At 37.7% G+C, this 20,357-nt stretch overlaps 1 protein-coding gene across 1 annotated transcript in view; it reads right to left on the bottom strand.

Annotated features, from left to right (window-relative positions):
- Positions 1-398: 398 nt before the first annotated feature.
- Positions 399-20,357, bottom strand: part of LOC115627527 (tumor necrosis factor receptor superfamily member wengen) — a 30,601-nt gene continuing 10,642 nt past the window's right edge. Inside the window, exons 2-5 of the mRNA XM_030523227.1 lie at positions 14,019-14,677; positions 11,868-12,099; positions 2,862-3,047; positions 399-1,459 (exon numbers count right to left, since the gene is read on the bottom strand). Coding sequence (XP_030379087.1) covers positions 1,365-1,459; positions 2,862-3,047; positions 11,868-12,099; positions 14,019-14,677 — 1,172 coding nt within the window. The 3' untranslated portion in view covers positions 399-1,364. The remainder of the gene's footprint in view (positions 1,460-2,861; positions 3,048-11,867; positions 12,100-14,018; positions 14,678-20,357) is intronic.

Consider the following 20,357-nt stretch of genomic DNA (forward strand, 5'->3'; position numbering starts at 1 on the left):
TACAAATATTAATTTATATTAATAACCAAATCCAATCCAAATGTATGCATAACTTTGTTTTTGTAATTTTTTTGTTTTTCAAATATGTATATACCCATACCTGTTTTTTTCCAATAAAGATGATATTTTTGGCCGATTGTTTCAATGATAGTTTTCCAGTTAGGTGATCTGATTACCCTCTCCGAGTCTTTAAAATTGGCGAAAATAAGGAAAAACCAATAACCGTTACGCATTACCATTCTTGTTTAGAAGTGGTGATCGGTGATTTGGCTTTTGCTTTAACTGAAGGTGGACCTTGCACATTTTTTTTTTTTGCCCCCAAATCCCAGCTTAGAAACAATCCTTTAAAGGTTCAGTTTTCAGAATTAAAGAACCGCAAATAAATAGATCTGAGCGAGTTAATTAATAAAAAGTTTTATTGTAACACATCTATCGCACTTAAAATATAAACGTTTTCATTTCATTGTTGTTTGTATTATTTAATTATTTGCAGCCCTAATGCCGCGCCACATATGAATAGCTTTTACGGATGTTAACAAAAGCTGAAATCCATTCAATTAAAGGACATTTTGTATTTTGATTGAATGTTGTCAGGCATTTGTTCACTTGTTTTCAAATGTTGTTGTTCAAACGATATATTTAAAGTGTTGCACATGTATGTATGTATGTATATACATAAGTGTGTGTATGTACTACATATGATATATATGCACAACTATATGCCCCTATATAGTAGGAAGTAGTAGTTCTCATTGATATGCTTCCGATATTGCTTGATTGTCGCCTTTTCGCTCGCCTTAATATTTACATTAAGTAAAAATTTTTGATTCTGTTAATATTAGTTTAGTTCATATGTATGCTCTATATTAATGTATATATGTGTGTATATATACTATAAATTTATTTCATGTATTCGAAATGTTCGTCATTGTTGCGCAACAAGGAAACGAACGTAAGAAGAAAACATAATTTATGAATTTCTGTTTTATTTACAAATTTTGTTTACCACTTTTTATTAATTGATTATACCTCCTCCTAATATTCCTCAACTCTTTTTGCATTACAAACAAGTCAACATAACATTTAGATTAAATTATTAGCAAAGAAAAAAAAACACACTCGTACATAATTCAAAGTTGAAGTTATGGGCGCGTTGGCATAGAGGCTTAAACAAATAGTTATTTTTTTGTCATCCCTTTTTTTATGCATTTTCAAATTGAAGATTTTTCAATTTTTTTTCTTCTTTCTTTCAATATATGTATTTCTTAGATAATTTCTCATGGTAGATGTTATTGCATTTATGTATATTTCCCATTAAATAAGCGCAACTTTTTAAGTAGTTTTAAACTCAGAGCAGGCTGCGCTCAGCCCTTGGAGCTGCCGTTCTCCTCAATGTATACATTGCCCGGCTGCAGCGTCTTCAGAATGCGTCGCTCGTGGTGATTCTTGCCGTGTTTATCTGCAAAGAGCGGCATCAAACAAAGAGAGAGAGAAAAAGAGGGCATAAGTAAGTGAGTGGGCGCAGCGCACGTACTATAAATCACCGAGCCAGGCCCCACAAGAGCTGGGAGCTGTCAAATGTCGCTTTGACAGCGCAATGAGAGAATCCGTTTTAAAATTCAAGAGCATAACACACATAATTTACCTAACTGCAAGCACCAACTGAGGTAATGCAGCGGCCTCTTTTTTCTTTTATTCTTTTTTTATTGTACTGCTCCCACGACGTGCGCGGCAAGTCGAATAAAGTGCCAAACACTGGGGACTCCTATTAAAAGGCTATTGTCGCCGCACAAATTGTTTCTCTTTTTTGTGTTGAGGTGTGTGTACGAAAAAGTGTGTACACATTCACACACAATTTTGTCTTAACCCACTTTCCCAACCGGGTAAACGAAGGTGGTATTTTTACTGGAGCCTGTCTGTGTTATTAAGCTATCATCTCCTGCTGTAGATGCGAACATCGTAAAAGCGATTTAACTTTCTCTCTGGCAACCTAAAATTCACAACTATATTACCAAATCTCGTTTTAGCCAAAAAATAAAAAAAAAATAATATTTTAATCAACAAAAGTAATAACACAAAACATTATTTTCGCCATTGCAGGAAGGTTATACATTTATTTTCATTTAATCACATAATGACTATATGGGTCCGGATCACGTTATGATTGGTTGTTCTGAGACGTAAGCGAATCTTAGTACGGTAACTGGACTTTGTATATTTTAAGGAGTTCTTTTTTTCAATCCCTAACACAACCGAGACAAATACTAAATAGTAAACCAAAAGCGCAATTATAGCTACTACTTTTATTCACTTGATTTTTCTGTATCTCGTATAATAATTCTGAATATTTTCTTTGATATACGATCTATAAGCATTGGGTTAAGGCTGTCAAAAAGAAACGCCCACGGAACGTGCCAAGTGCTTGCCAAACAAATTCGTATGCAAATTTCAACACTTTAGCAAAGGCCAAAAATGGAAACAAAATAATAATAATAATAAAATAAAATGAAATAACTGAAGTACTGATGTATGTACGTTCAAGAATTACCATCGCCCTTGCCTTCTTTTTTTGTGTGGACACATGCTGGGTGTGCGTCTGCTTCTGCGTCTGAGTGTACGCCCCTAATGCCCAGTCGTGGCCTAGGCTCTCGACACACCCAAGATCGGCTCAGTATGTATGCTATTTACTTGTATGTCTGCCTGTTTGTGTGTATGTGTGTGTGTGTGTGTGTGTGTGTGTGTGCGTATTAAGGCCATCTCGAGTGGCCGCTGACGGTGCCCATTAGACACACTCTTGGTTCAGCTCAGATCAGCTCTGCTGGGCCCGGTTAGATCGGTCAAGGTTGACCTTTGACACTTACCCGGCAATAGCACATGTTGTGGCTGAAAGATTGCCGAACTGGCCGCTGTGTGCGTCGCCACCGCCGACGCCGTCGTCGCACTCATGCCGCGAAGCGCGTCCGCATTGCCTATAAAGAATGTGCCACCCTCCAGGCTCTGGACTTCGGCCAACTTGGCCATTAGTTTCGTTGACAGCTCCTCCACATCTGCAATGCAAAGAGTACAAATTTAACAACGGCCGGAAAATTTAGGTGATTCGAAGATATAGTATATGTATCAACAAGTCTTTCAAAATGAAAAAACAGAATTGTTTTAATTTATTCAAATTCATTTATCGGGTGTGTTTATCTTCCGAAGCCCTATACCCCTTGTAGCAGCAGAAAGGTACAAGGTGGGTACAGCATTCGATGTCTGCTAGAGTGGATTCAAATAGGAACAGTTGCTGCGATTATCAAAGAGAAATCTAAAGATTTCTTAATTAAAATTTTGTTTTCATTTTTGGATTTCGTGAACCCAATATTCCCATATTTTCCTCTAAAAGGTGGTGAGCACTGAACACAGTAAAGTGCTTGGCTAGAACTTAATTCAAATGACATTTAAAGCTGCCAACAATACCTGTATTGACCTATCAAATAAAGAGCACTCCAAAAAATACGGTTTTAAAAATAAATAATAAATAACTCCATCAAACTACTAGCTCTAGATATAAACGAAAAGCAATTTCTAGATTTATAACAAACTAGCAGGTCATGCCCGTCTTTGCTGGGCTAAGTATTTTTGCTTAAAATTATAAGTTTATTTACTAAGTACATGCTATTTCTCATCCGACATTATCTAAAGTTTCTTAAAGAACTACCAAATAGCTAATTACTTTGGTTCGTTTCGACAGCTACGGCATATGGTACAATAAATACTATGTATATGTATACATACATATGAATATTTATCTAGTACAAAAAAATGGAAGAAAAATCAAAAAAATCCTTCAAAGGAGTAATTTATAGAGAAACTCAAAAATTCTTTAAAAATTGTAAAAAAAATTCTGTCTGTCCAAACGCCAGGAAATTTTACAGTATAAGCCACGGCACTATTTTGAATATTGCCACAAAATTTGATCAAAATCGGTTGAGCGCTTTCGAAATATATAGGAACATACATAAATACATACTACTTTCATTTTTATATACATATACTTGTATGATTGATGAACTAATTAATGAATTCTTCGAAAAATGAAAATATGTATGTATTTCGAAAGATTTTCAGATTGCTCACCCAAAGTTATAAACAAATCTGTACTAAGTATTTTATTGTGCCTTTAAGTACACATGTACACTCGAAATCGAGTACATGGCTAAGCAGCTGGCGCATGTTAGGCATGCCTGGCTTTTCACGGAAAAATCATTGTACCGATTTTCTTAATTTGTATTACAAGGGAGCGAAGAAGCACTCACACTCTCGCGACTCGCAATAATTGTTTCCTTGCCACGAAATTGCCCAAAAACGAAACGAAAAAGGCAACAAATATACAGAAAACTCAAAGCTAATTGGACTGCGCAAATTCGAAATAATTTTTTTCAATTTTGTTTGTTTCTCGTACGCTCGCTTTTCTACAAAATTTTCCATGTCTGCTGGCGTGGTTTTCGCTTTCTGTGTGAATTTGCTGCTGAGATATTGTTTATAATAAAACGAAAGAAAAAGGCGCACCAACAAGTGAGGGTAGAGAAGAGTTGCGCTGAAGCTGTTGGGCAATGCGCGTGCAGCTTGATATGCACTCGGAGAAAAGAATATCAACTTCCTATTTCCAATTGCAGATGCCAGTTGTTTTTACTCACACTTTACAATATTTCTATACCCAAGAAGTCAGTAAAAGTAATATATTTAACCTAATACTCGATGTGGCCATATTTAATTAATTAACTAAAAAAACAAGTGGAAATAATAAAGTCATTGAAATACCCTGTAGATATGTGTAGAAAAGAACAAAAAATTTAAAAAACAACAATGAGCAAAATTGTGATTAAAACACAAAATATGTGACCCGAGTATACCTTCTTCGGGATTTAGGAAAAGGGTGTATGACTTCCAAGAACTACGGGAGTTATCACTAATAACGGACGAGTTGGGGGAAGGATGCGAATTTTTTTTTTCATTTCATTTTTCACTTTTCATAAAGCGAATACACTCTTGTACCTTTATACAGAGTATAACTAAAACGAATGAATTCTATATGTAGAAATAAATAAAAGACGAAAAAGTACAGATTTAGCTAAGTCTGCCTAAGGCATGAATTCACATTTTTCATTTTACATAAAGCTAATACACTCTTGTACCTTTTTACAGAGTATAAAAATATATGTATCGATCCTTTTAATTACCAACTAAAAATAGATATAGAATTTCATTTAATGAAATTCAAAGGTATATCCCCAGCAAGTCGGGTAAGCACGTCACTAGAATGTAACTGGTTTATACAACTTCGTCCAACAAATCCTGGCCTTACAATGCGGTCCTCTTCCTATTTTCAATTTCTGTTGTTCCCATTCCTCTTTTTAGTGACGAACGCAAGCCCTTCAATTATAATTTCATTGACGGATAGTTGCCATAGAAACTAAAATGAAAATCGTTTGGAAAATATTTCCGAGGAGCATTCATACCTTAGGAAGGCTTAGCTAAATCTATACTTTTTCGTCTTCTATTTAATTCTATAGAATTCATTCGTTTTTGTTCAAGTGTATGTGGTAAATGAATTTGTTTGTCAGTTTCTTGTTATTTGTTTTCCTCTCGCAGTTTAATTTCAGTGCGCACTGGCCAACCGCAACCCATCGCAGGGCGTTCCTCTGTTCAGTTCAGTTCAGTTTGGTTTATAAATAAATGATATATTGACTGTACCGTCAGTTTTGCCCTGTTGCCCCCCTTTGGCCCCTATGGCCCCCTATGGAACACTGATGCTCCTCCGGCACCCATGGGGCTTGTTTACAAGTCGGAAATGTACACTGCCGCTGCCGCTGCCGATTTCCTCGGCCGAACTTGACGTGATCTGCCAAATTTAAATAATATGTACAGCAACAACTACAATAAAGATAAAGATAATAATCGCCGAATTACCCATGTAGTAAAAGTATTTTTAATGCCCAATCGCCAATACTATAAACAATGAGGAATTAAAAACAAAACAAAAGAAGAACGAACATTATTTTTATTGGCCGCGAATTCAGTAGCAACATTGCACATTTATTAACCGTGCCAGGAGCAATAATAATAAATGTACTCGTATACAGGTGCTTGTATTTTTCCGCAGCTCATATTTTCCAGCGGGCGCAATTAACAGAAATATGGAAATATGTAAATATTGCTCAAGTGCAAGAAAACAAATTTGCGGAAAGTCTATTTTGGAAGCGCTGCAAGAAGCGTTGCAAGTGTGGCCTATTTAAAGGATTTTCTACTCTTTTCCAAAACTTAATAGCATTATTAATTGCCCATAGTTGTAGACATTCCTAATAGAGCAAACAGTCCAGGTTGTGCAACACGTCGTGCAAACGCAGGGGCAAACACAAGTGGTACCTCGCATGTGGCACAAGAAATTGGAAATTTTATTTCAGTTATCACCCAATGCCATATGTCGAATGGGCGCCAGGCCACAAGATCCAAACACATTCTTCCGGACATGTAAGTTAGGACTTAGGTGTTCTGGACCAGTTGGTCGCCTTCCGGTTAGCCTTTGTCAGAGTTTTCGCTGCCAAGTCGGGGAAAGACAGAACTTAGTTGCAAGTCCCACAAATGTTGAAGCAAACAGATGGCGCTTTGTTCAAAACATAAGTCCAGACATAAGTTTGTATTCGGAATTAGCTCTCACTATTTCTTTACCTATTTTATAGCCCATTGATTCAAATGTTTTCTGGACAAAGTAAATTAAAATTACATTCATAACAACTAGGAAGAAAGCCATCAGTTTTCCAATGTACGGGTAGTACCTTTCATAGACGACCCATCATACCTAGTGTAGACATACAGAAATGCTCATAATTATTGAGCAGAGAGTGGGATGTGTTAAGTGCCTTTAAAGACTTTATGGCTAGAGCGGAAAACACAAGCGAAATATAAAATAAAATGTATGCGAACAGGCACATTTAATAAATTTCTTTGGAATCTGGGAATAGCTCATCTAGTGCCTGGAAGCTAGACATCTCCACAGATAAGGCCAAGGGAGCGCTGGTCAGGATGGGGTATTTCAAGTAAAGTAAGCAGAGCCGAGCAGAGTACAGCAGCATTATTGCGAGGCATATCGACTACCAGGAAGATAAACGACATGAGTGTTGGTGTTGGTTCGATCGGAAACCGAAACATTTGTTTCTAATACTAATCGCCACTAAAGGTCAGAATCTTAAGCAGACTCAAGGCATACAGAATGTGCGATGCGTTATAATTTCCGCCCATGAAATTTTCTTTGAAGAGGCAAACGGTCGAGCCGACGCATTGGCGAGAAACGCGTTTCTTGGATGCAAAACACTTAGAGGATCATCTGCGACTCTATAAAATAATACTTGTCGATGGGGTCAACCAACAGGTTTCTGTCCCTGAGTATGTTTGGTTTTTTCATATACTATATATACAAGAATTCTTAATCAGCTTGGCAACACAAATCGAACTAGACATGTCCATGCGTCTGTCTGGATGAACGCCTGGATTTGGGAATCGGTTGAGCCCACATTAATCAGATTTAATATATGGCCAGCCCTTACTCCCAGGCAACACGAGTTTTCTTTATTAGAATTAAAATGGATCTGGCTTTTAACTTAGCGTAGCATATTCAGGCAAACCTATACAAGTAGAAATGTTCCGTTGCTGCAATGCATAAATATATTTGTTCGTTGCAAATTTTGAAGTTGAAGGAAACCATAAGCCGGTGAAAATTGTGTATAAACAGATAGGTTGGAGTGCGTAGAAATGCAAAGACAGCAATGTTTACCGAATTGTCAATGCATCGCCAGAAAATATAACGCACATGGCCAATCAGAGGCAGGATTTCGATATCCGCAATCGGCTTGAGGTGAAACATTTTTTCCAGCCAACGACGCGTCGGCAGCTTCCTGTACAAGCAGCTGGCCAACCATTTAATCATGTGTCCGTGTAAATCTTGATATTCGTATCATCATAGATGCCACTCATTTCTTATGCTCTGCACATCTAACGAAAAATCGGGCATCGGCCTCTATTTATAGACGACGCGCTGGCGGAAGCTGGCAAGCAGCCTCCTTCTTCTTGGGTTGTGCATTTTTCTTTTTTTCAGGCTCGGGCCGGCTTCTTGAGAGCTCTTAAGTGAAACTCATTGAGGGAATGATTGCGGTGACACTATTTCCATCAACACCTCTTGTTGTTATTGTTGCTGTTGTTGTTGTTGTTGTTATTCTTGCTGCTACTGCTCATGAACATGATCGGCTCTTACATGAAATTTAGACGCCAACGCAGACGCCTTTTTCATTTCCTGCTATTTTTGTTAGCATTGGGCATTGGGCCCTTCGTTGTTGTTCTCACTGCTGCGCAGTACGAGTGTTTTGTAACATGATTTCGGAATTTAATTACAAGCGAAGCGGAAGTTAACAGGCTGCGGTGTATTTGTTTCCGCTATCCAATCTATTGTTTATTTGTCCTTGACGAGCCTCTTCCCGTCCTCTTCATTACTATCGTATTCTTTTATCCCTGCTTCTTCGTCTTCTTCGCCTATGCCGTGACACTTTTCCAAATGTTACCCACGTGGTACGTGACTTTTTTTTACCTGGGAACGCCGAATCTCTTCAAACTCTAAGTACTCTATACTGGCACTTCAAGCCACAACTGCTTCCGGTTTCAAAGTATGAGCGCTTGTGTGCGAGCTGTAGGCGTGTCCCCTCCTTTTGTTCGTCTAATGAGCAAGTGTACGGATACTCTTCCCTCAGTGTTGCTGCAGCTATTTTAGTTTCTTGCTGGTGCCTCCATAAATTTTCTGGACACGCTGCACTCTGGGCACACTGCGTGGGCCGCTGACATGCGCTGAATTATGATTACCAGAGGCAAGACACTGTCAGCTTGGGCCTATCAAAACAAGGCATAAATTTTCCATGCGGCCTCTGGGTGGAAAGGCGCATACAGCGCGATTGGAAAGTGTGGAAAATCACGATCAGGCTGTTGCGCTGTTCTTTCTCGCCGGTCAGACAACCGAGGCAAACAAACTGGTCGCAACCGCTTTAAAGAGTGTTAAAAGGAGCGCTTGCTAGACACCTAACTGTCCGCTGGGGGAAAGCTATTTTGGGGCCAAACTAACTGGCTGATTGCTATACTCGTACTATATACTATATACTATATACTCGTAGCTTCGAGGTGCAGCTGCATTGCCAGCAAGCTCGAATAGTGGACACAAATTTTCAAGTGATGGCAATGTCTGATCGCCTAGAGCTAGCATTCTATTTCCACATTCACCAGAACAGCTCGTTTGCTTGCAATGCTCTAAGAATTCAATGGAATTTAAGTGAACGCTCAGGTAGACACCTTCGTAGCACTCTGAATTCACGATGCCAGAACTCTTCGAAAATATCATAGTAGCATAAACTCAAAGAATCAACCTGCCATATGAAGGCTCTGATAAATAATGTAAAAGCAATTTAATGCATGCAAGCATGCAGATTTTCTTTTGATTTAAGGATCCTTTTGCAACGAATATCTCGCATATTGCCCTGTGTAATATTTTTCTATTGTCTGGTGTCCTTTATACACAAATCCGATTGATACAGTTCAGAAGCATTTTACAAATCTTCCTTCACTTGCCAGCTAGAGAACCCTTTAGGGTATCGATAAGCTAATCATAGGAAATATGACAGCCCCTCATTGCTTGATTTCTGTTCCTCGCTGTAGTTCTAATTATGATTTGTTTGTATGCTACACACATCTCTATTAGATTGTTCAGCTCTCGAATAGACGATTTTGCTACTTATTTTGTATCTTTTGTAGAATATTACCCTTTTAATATGAACAAAATCCCGCATCGGATCTGGGCACATTTGTATTATTTATATAGCATATGTTTTTACTTTCAAGCTGGACGATTTCCTCAACTGGTTGCGACGTTTGTGAACGATTGAAAGCATTTCGGAAGAGTCACTTTAGTACGTTTATTTGAACCTTGCCAGGATTATGCAATTAGCATTCCCCATTTATACCACTATCTGGCTGTCCAGCTAAACACCTGACTGTCTGTATGAGCGCTCGGATATAAATTAAATATATTGGTATGGCTTCGTTAAAAATCGTGCTTTTAATTTAAATGTATCTTCCTTTAGATCTTGATAAATATATGCACTTTTCTATATAAACGCAAAAGTTTAATTTTAACCCAAAACTCATTGCGGGGTGTGGGAAGTGCATCAAAAACCATAATCACTACTTGATACGTCCCGAGATCCTTTATACAGACAGTTAGATTTCAAATAGAGAGCTTGGAAATATAGAGCTTTAAAATAGAGTGCTGAAAAATAGAGGTATGTAGAGGTGCTCGAAAACATTAGTTGAACTTTGCAATTGTGAAAATTCGTATTACTTTAATAATATATATACATATATATAATAATACTTAGCACAAACCTAATTTTGCACCTGGACATAAAGCTAGGCATACTTTTGTCATGTTTTGCTGCCGATGGAGGTGCGGAATACTTGTCAAAGCCCTTGAGTTCCCATTATGCAGGCGTTTCTCCTGCCTTCGAATTCTGTACGAGTAATAATTTTTTACACTTTTCTTGCTGGAAACACAACACAACATGAGTACAACTTTCCAAATATGCCCTCTACGTGGCTCCAGAGGCTTCATTATCAATAAAATGCCGCCAGCCAAAAGCCACAGTTGGCCCGAATTGGATGTACAACATAAATATTCATACAACATATACGGGTATATATAGTACATAAATATTATTGCATGTTTTGGACCTGAATTATGTGGCCGCGTGTGCAGCGAGTCTTTGCTTTTTTGTGTTGGTTGACGAGCTCCTTGTTGTTGGTTTCTGCTCTTGGTATGCAAAACATACGCGAAATATTTTGACGTTTCGTTCTACTTTGGCGCAGAGTCGTCGTTGTCTCTCGACTGGCCATTAATATGCTATTCAAGACACTCACACACAACGTTTAACACACACACATATGTAGATGGGACTTGCAGTGTTTCGCTGGAAATCTGCACATGCGCAAGGGACTCGCGTCTTTTGCGGGCCCCATTCATCTGGGAGCCGACCCTAGCAGGTTGTTTTTAGATTTCTACTAGAAATTAAAGCACACACACATACACGCCGCGCATTTAAAGCAGAAAACACGAGTGGCATTCAAACGCGTCGCGCATTTTGAGCAGCGCAACAGGCGGGGCAGAAGTGGTGCTGGTGGTGCTTGTGGAGGTGGTGGTGGTGGTGTGGGGCTGCGGCACAGTTGCACAAGCGTGTGAAAGTTGCAACAAAACGCCAAGCTCATCGATATTTGTTGTAGAATTAAATACTCAGCAACTTTAGACTTAACTGTGACCTGAAGAGCGAAATAAATCAACTACTAGCTGGGTATTAACGATCTGTCCAATCCGAATTGCTCTTCAGATTGTGACCAGACCAGAAGCAACAAAATTCTTCGCGTATAATTATAGTACTTTGCCGAAACTTATACAATTTTCCACTAGTCCCCTATTTTGTATTTGTATTGTATAAATCGCTCTAAATGAACAAGAATTTTGTTAAATGAAATAAACATTCTGATTTTCTACATCAACGACATAATAAAGATTTGTGAGATAATCTACTTTGCCAGAAAAGCTATGTTATTCAAGCGATAAAAGTTCTTAGACAAATCGACGGATATGTAGGGTGATTTTAATATTATAATGTAATATAAATTATAGTTTTAAATACTATATGTATCGACAGCATTATTGGTTGGTTTATTAAACAAAATAAAATAGAATACAAATGTATATGGTCTATCAAATGTTTTTCTTTTACGAGTGTTTCATCACTCACCTTGATCCAAACGCCTTTCCATGCGTCGCCATTGACGCATATGATGTATGAGTATGCAGGCGGCTACCGAGAAGAAGAGCAAACAGGCCAAGACGGCCATGAAGAGCAGGCCTGTTTGCCAATCCAAGGGCAAGGCCGCAGCCTCCTCATGCAACTGTTGCAGTTGCTCGTGCGTCAAATGCTGCAGCGGTACAGAATCGTGCTCGAAATGCTCATACTCTGACTTCCGGCGCTAGAAGCATAGATGAAGAATATTTATAAGTTAGGGATCACTGGCAGTGTGCTGGTGTTGTTGAAAGGGTTTCCCTATGTTCTTAAAAAATTTACCAACACTGGCATTCTCTTTGATAAATAACTAACTAGTTTCGCGAGCTTCATTTTCAATCTAATACACATTGCTCAACAATTGATGGCGTAGTTTTATTTTGATTTAAAATGAAAAAAAATTTTTTTTTTAATTTTCTTAAAATTCTGTAAGAATTCTGCATAAAAATGTCAAATCTGTCGTGTTATGGCCACAGCTACAGGCCGATTTCCAACAATAAAAATAAAATAAATATTTAAAAAAACCATTTCCGTATTCCATTTTAAATAAATTTATTTTTACCTAAATATAAGTAGTACACCCAAGAACTTAAATTCCTTCTTCTTATTTACTTCTAGAGGAAAGCAAAGCTAGAATTTTATTATTTCGTTCAATAAACAATATTGAAAAAATTCATTTTGGCAGGAAAGGTCAAACTTTGTGGTTTTGCTTGAACTTTTGCTAAAAGAAAGCATCCAAGTAGCTTATTCCATCTGACAATAATAACATATAAAATGTTTTTAATTTGTAATTTAAAAGCAAATTGTCCATCTAAGTATGACAGAAGAAAATGAGTATATTCGTAGATGTAATTATTAATAATTATCTAAACTTTGGTTTACAACCTTTTCAGACTTGCCCGACAAATTTTTTTAATCTTTTTCGATTCTTCTTTAGTCTGCCTTTTTTTAATAATGATGAAACTACATATATCCGAAGAATATGAACTGCTTTAAAATCAATATTTACTTAATAAATTGGTTTAAATGGTTTACATACTGAGGAGTTGTTAGCAAATAATATAGAATTATAATCATATGATTGGCTTAGAAACAGTTTACATTTTTAAATACTGGTGGCATCGAGGGTCCTTTCTACCCCCAATATTTGTAAAACATTTTCCCATCTGATGTTCCAGTGATGATGAGCAGAAATTACAGAATAACCCCAGGGGATTTTACACCCTCGTTTAATATTTTGCAAAATGAAAAATACTGGTTCGTGATGTTTTGTCAGCAAGCAATATTTCTTACAAGGAAACTCAAAATCAACTTCCTTCCAAATAGCCATAACAAACTAAACCACTTTGATGTCAAATGAGATGCAATCAAGCGGTTTTTAGGATATACTAAATGTATATTAGATGGGAAATTCACCTTTAAAGACCGTGTTCAATACATTAGTAAAAAAAAATGAATGTATTAGTTCGTGTATTGCACCCACTTATAAATAGGAATTAGTTTTATAGGTTTTTTTTTTTTGTATAATTTTTCCCACTGTACATTTGTTGGGGCAAAATTGAGCAGTCGGAAACTATGAATTTTATTTGCAATTATATTTTATTAAGTCTTCTTCTTCACAATGTCATTGAACTCCAACTACTAAACTACTGACGCTTACCAGGGTAGCCAGCTTATAAAATATGAGCGTCGATAATACTATCGATGTAACGCATAATAAATTCAAAAAGATGCAATGTTTAGCGACAACACTGTTTACTGTGGTTTTACTTTTTATATTTCTCCATTTTATGCATTTAAGATAAAATGCCTAACTTGCCTGTACTCTTCGCATTAAGATATCTTAACCTCACTAGAAGTATCCATTATTATAAGTATTGAATTGAATTCTCGCATAAAGACAACAAATTTCCTATGCAGATCAATTTTCCAACCTGTCATTTGTTATGGGATTTGAGTTGATGTTTCATCCAAAATAAAATACTAAAAATTATCTCTAATTCTTTACCCCACCCATAAATACCTAATATTATAATGAAATTGAAATCGGACCAATTAAATAAATTTTGATAGACGAAGATTTCAGTGTCAGTGCAAGGGTCTCACCTCCTTCCAGTTGGGTTCGGTCTTGGCCAGCACCACCCAGTCAATGTTCAAGTCGTAGATGGAGCCACAGATGGTATCGCGATGCAGTTGGCAGGGACGCAACGGTATCATTTCACCCTGGCATTGGGTGCAGGGCATGCATTTGTCCTGCACAGGATCCCACCAGTGGTTCGGCTCGCATGGTGAGCTGGCGGAGGCGCACAAGGAACAGGCGGTTGTGGAGAGCAGCAGGAGGGCCATATAGGCGGTGGCGCGACTGCAGCATCTGCTGCTCAAGATGTTGAAAGTGTGAAATGCATTTTGGAGCAGTGTTGGTTGACTGCATCTGGCTGTTGCGCTTCTCGCTGCTATTGTTGTTGGAGATGTTGCAGGGATTGCTATTGTTGTTGCTGTTGCTGCTGTTGCTGCTGCTGTTGGTGTTGGTGTTGGTATTGATGTTTCTGTTGCTAATTCTGTGTGGTCGTCAGCCACGTTTAGAATTTGGCTGCGCCTTCGCCTTCGCTTGCTACGCGTTGTGTAAAAATGTGCCTCCATAGGTGCGTTTAATGTTGTTGCTATTAGTGTTAAGTTGTTGTTGTTGATGAAGTTATTACTACTGCTGTTCGTTGTTAGTTTCGTTGTAGTTGCTGCAGTTGCTGCTGCATTATTTTGCTGCTTATCTGTAAGAAGAACAAAATAAGTATCAAACACGAGCTACTCTTAGGAATTTATCTTCGTCTTAAGCGTTATAGTTATATAGTCTATAGAGTGTACCATTTGCATGTATAAAAGAAATCAAGCATACAGCCTACTAAATACTATATATCTTCGACTGTCTTCGTGCTTTCTAACAATTGTTTGACAGCATTCTAATCTGATTTTTACTTGGTCCAACTTTGATTCGTCTCGCCATTCTGCCTCATTGATGTGTACAAACGGACACACCAAAAACAACATACCCTTACGCTTTTCAGTCTAGGGTATAATAATCAAAAGCACATAAACATTTGCAAGCTGCCCGGCTACATTGTTTTATTATAGTTAATGGCCCAATCCCCCCCCAATCCACATCTTATGTTTGGCCGATGTTGCATTTTCCCAGGCGCAATTCACACACTCAGACAATTGCCAGCGACTTGGAGCCAGCAGGGTGCCACCCCACCCCATCCCAGTGCTCCTCCCATTCCATTTTTATTTTTATTGATATAGAGTAGCCATCTAATGGCAAAAGGCGAAAGGCATAGAAGATGCGTGCAGGCCCATAAAATGAAAAAGCGCGCAACGGCAAACCAATAAACGCTCATGGTAATGATAATGCTGATAATAATGCCCCATCATCAGCATAATGGTGACCATGATGATGATCATCATCATCATTTAGTGGCCTGTCCAGCTCATCATAAATGCGTACAGTTTGTAATCAACTTTAATGTCAACGGGGTGCTTTGGCAGTGCTGCACAGTGTCGCAAAATATTTGCATAGATCCCAGATTTCTTTTTAAAGGCCAGTAAACATACTGCTGCCTATAAAAAAAAGCAATTAGTCTTAGATAGACTTCGATCAACAATTATTGTGTTTTATGAGCATTCTCTCCATTGAAAGAAAGAACAATAATTCTTGATTCTCAATACAAAGAATTGTTTTAAAGATCACTTCGAATTATTAAGGCTTTGGAATGTATGACATTATTTTTCAAAACCTATAACCGATTATTTATTTACCTTTTCGCTGAAGTAGCCCCCCGTCTCTTCTACTTTGTCGGCTCCAATCAATGGGCATTCGAATATTCGCAACCATACCACAATACTAAACATCGAAACCCTGGTATGGCTGCATCGGCGGCGACTGAGTCTCGCCAATAAAATGACTTGCCGCTGCAGCTTGATTCCTTTACCGACGATAAACTCAATAGCATACAATTATTATTTATGCAGCGAATGCGCCTGCGCGGCGTTCGGAGGACCGCGAACGACTCCGGTCAGAAAATAGACAACGGGGGGGCAGAAGCTTGCGTGTGGTTTCGTTTCCGTTTGGCTTCCACTTGCAACTCGAATGCGTTTTTTATGGCTCTTTGGCTGCATTGGAAATTGGACAGTTGTTGTTGCAGCTAAAGCCGTTTAGGGACTGGGGAAGGCCCAACTAATTAGCGTTGCGGACGCATTCATATAATATCTCTGCATTGCAAATGACTTATCAATGGCTATTGAACAAGTCGGTGGCAATGGACTTCATAGAACTAGGAGCTTCAGAGAGCTTCATTCTTTATATATTTATAAACATGAAGCTTGCAAATCGGCCATAACTTTATACGCCTTGGCTATTTTGGCTTCTCTCATGTACGAGTACGTAAGTATATGGATTTATGTGTGTTTATACTTTTGGAATGTGTTTGTACTTGTTTTATCGATCCGCGAGATATTGCGCAGCAATTTTTTTGTTGAAAGCTTCAATCATCCTCAATACCGAATGTTGAATTTCCAAAATGCAAAATGTTGCGAAATGCTTCCAAAAATAAATTTTCCGCACATCCTAGTGTAGCGAATTAAGGCTTGCGAATTGTGTCGATAGTAAATACTGAAGGTCGTGCGGAATATTATAAGATATGCTGTGTATAAGAATTTCTTTTATATTTTTTATCACGGTAGTTTTTATTTATCAAATCTTAATCTAATATACATATTTAATTAATTACAATTAATTATTTAGAGTACGGCCCTAACTATTAGTGCTGGATGGGGAGGTCTCTTCGCCGGAGTCATCTTTAACAGATCATACATTTAAATCCTCATTAATACACCTAATTCTGTTTTTACACTGTATTTCTTACAGGGTTTTGATTTAGCACGGTTTGAAAATTAAAAATTGTATTTATGGTTACACGACATTATCCCGATTTAAAATAACATATGCTTAATGTCTTTTTTACACGACTTTTTGTGGAACCAATTTACCGTATCAGTATCTTCGATTGAGCTCTTTGCTTTATTTCTAAATTACTAATGCAAGCGTTTTCGCAAATGTTTAACAATCGAATGCTAAGTATCAACATCATTGCAAAAAATATTCTTAAATTCTTAAGATTTTTCATTTACTTTTTTTAATCTTTTCATTGCTTTGTCAGACATTTAGTTGCAAAATATCTAATTCTTAGAGGCCGTTAGGGTTACGATATGATAAATGGAAATTTTATTACTCTATTAACTTTGATATTTCAAATAAAAACTCTCCTTTCCCCACTTTCCCGATGCTGATAACCAAACAAATGGCGTGTTGCCAAAACCGAAACTGTGCTGATAAAAGAGAAGAAAACTATCCACATACTATATATACTACATGTATGTATGTCTGCACATTAGTATGTATGTATGTATACACGTGTAATTATATATGCGTGACGTGCAGATTTGTGCTTTTTCGATGAGTCGTAATTGAGAGAAGTAGCGTCGAATTGAGATTCTCACAGAACATTCTCCACAATAACAATAATTCCCAGTTACTACTTATATACCTATGTATATACTATATACCCTATATGCCCATCTATCATAATGGCCCATTATTTGTATATATTATAGATGGTACTCCATAGCTTACGACTAGCAACAACATTCTCAGTCTGCAGATTGCTTCAAATGTATTTCTAAATAAAAATAGTTTAATGCAAAACCCCTTCTTGTATCGTATCGTTAAAATGTGAACTATCGTTTACATATGAATATATAGTGTAGTGATCGGACATGGTCGGCCTCAACATATTACCTGTGTCCACCTGGGACACCTGGGAGATTAGAAGTGCACGGTACAGACGTTTCGTTCGATTCAATCCTTCTGGTATAGTATGTACATATATATGTAGCATATAGTATGTATGTATGTCCCTACTGGCATTACAAAGTTAGACACCAAACACATATACCCTTACACGTTTCAGTGAAGGGTATATTGATTACGAAAGGCAGCCCACAGAGCAATGACAGAACTATAAATACAACTGCAATAACAAATACAACAACAACAACAAGAACAACTGTAAGAATACATAGCTAGAGCGACAGCGAAAATAATGGAAACAAAACAGGAAGAAGAAATATTTAATTAAAATCAACCATTATGGCCACCGGCACCGTAAACTGTGTTGAACCAGCGACAAGCTCTGACTGACAAACTGACAGACGGACAGACTGGCGGACTGGCAACCTGATCGGCTCAGCATGCTGAATGAAATGCAAACTGTGTGCGGGCGGCTATGTATGAAGCAAGTTTTATGGATTTATGAATGGATTATGCATGAAGCACAACAAGTTGGAGAAAAAAGGGAGATATTTGTACATACATATATACGAGTACGTACGTATGTATGTTTGTACTCCAATGTAACGTCGGCAAGAGAGCGTTGATCATTGATGTGCTACCAGAACTGCTGATATATAAATTAGCAAACGTGCCAATCAATCGGAAAATTTGGAAGCCTCCAATTGTTCTTGTTACACCCAGAGAAAAAATTTAGATAGATAATAGGACTTCAATCAATCGCTAAAAACTTAACAAATATCCTCATCATTACAGACCACAAGAACCTTCTATTTTGTAATCTCAAGTGTTTTTGTTAATATGGGTAGGTCCTGGCACAACATGCCTCTTTAAAGATATTAAATAATGATCAGAAAACTGAAGACTACTTGTATAATGACCTCGAAAATAAATTCAAGAAGAATAATGCGCTTAAAATTTAACCAAATTAATTTCAGTTTCATAAAAACAATACTATACCCATTGCACCTTTTAGGTCCTGGTCCCTTATATAAATAACTAACAAATATTTTTTTAAATCCCGTCTCTTCATTAAAGCCTTCCAGTGATCATTTTAAATCGTTATTAATTCAATCGGTTATCATAGATTTTTATCTTTCTGGTGTTGAGCAAATTATAAAAAAATATACTCTATATATTCGAACTAAAAAAATACATGATCAGGGGATTTCAACTCTTTAATGACCAAAATACCACTTTCCTGCTTAATTTTGGCCTCCGAAATATAAATAACGTCGAAAAATATAGTAGAGTGGAGGAACTTTTTATTTACTTTCTATCCGAAGCATTTATACCCTTGGCAGAATATATGCATTTCATTCATGCATTTTGGCACGGAAATTAGGTTGCATCTGGAATTGTGAGTGTGGGCAAAACTGCCGCGGAAATTTTGGCCAAACAGTGCCACAGTGGTTGGAAAGTGCTGACATTTGAAATACCTCAGAGATACTCAAATCGATATCTAATATTTTTGTTGATCCCATTTCTCTACGTGTAGGGCTTAGGTGGCCGTGGCAGCAGAAGCAATGCGCGCGGCGACGGCGACGGCGAACATCTGGGTACGGGGTTGGGCTCATTAGCATTGGGCAATGGTCAATGGTTGCTGATTGTTCGGCTGGTCACGCAATTGATATCGCTGGCAATTACAATCGATTTGTATTGAATGCGACAAGTACAAGACTGGCGACGACTTACAACTCGCGGAGCACAACTCTCCCGACTTCAGAGCTCAAACTATTCACCTGCAAGCATTCACATGCATTTTAATTTCAAATGAACTTCCAATCGGAAGTTGAATTTTATGGCACTTCCTATGCATGGCCAGACAGAAAGAAAATAAACAACAACAATAAAAACAATGGCCCAGAACGTAGGACGTACTCGCTTGTATCCACTTATTAAAAGCGCATTAAATAGTAAACATTACGATTATTATTATTATCATTATCCGACATGCTTTTAAATTGGTCTCAGCATTTCTTAAAGTTCCGGAGCCTTCTCTCTCTCTCTCTCTCCCTCTTTTATCCGATACTAACCACTTGGATGCTTCAATTAACAAATGCGCCAATTTGTGCAAATTGTTGAATGTTTAGCTCGTTTATTTATTGGCCCAGTGCCACGATCCACTTATTGTCTATGGCTTTCTGCATCTCCGTCCTACCATCCCCCCCAATCTCCCCACATCAGACTGCCTCTGCCACTAGGTGACAGCCCGCCAATTGTTCAATCGCTCGTCCAAGTGTCATTTAGATATTTCGTGCACTCACATACTTATATAATACATATGTATAAAGATCACATAACTACAAGTTAGAATAAAATGGCTTTTTCGACGTCAGAGTTCCAATAGAATTACTTGTATGTGTCAAAAATTTTTAAAGTTATTCTTTGTGGAAGGATGTCTAGTTTTCCCCTACACAATTCTCTGCAAAGTCTTGATAGCAATTTCCTTTCGAATTTCAATTAATATTGGATATTAGGCTTATTTCATTACACGGTTTTTACGGCTGGTAACTAAAAATGGATCTGAAGCGTTTTCAAAACTACAT

The sequence above is a fragment of the Scaptodrosophila lebanonensis genome, unplaced genomic scaffold (genome assembly GCF_003285725.1).
Source record: "Scaptodrosophila lebanonensis strain 11010-0011.00,11010-0021.00 unplaced genomic scaffold, SlebRS2 tig00000096-arrow-pilon, whole genome shotgun sequence".
Taxonomy (NCBI): domain Eukaryota; kingdom Metazoa; phylum Arthropoda; class Insecta; order Diptera; family Drosophilidae; genus Scaptodrosophila; species Scaptodrosophila lebanonensis.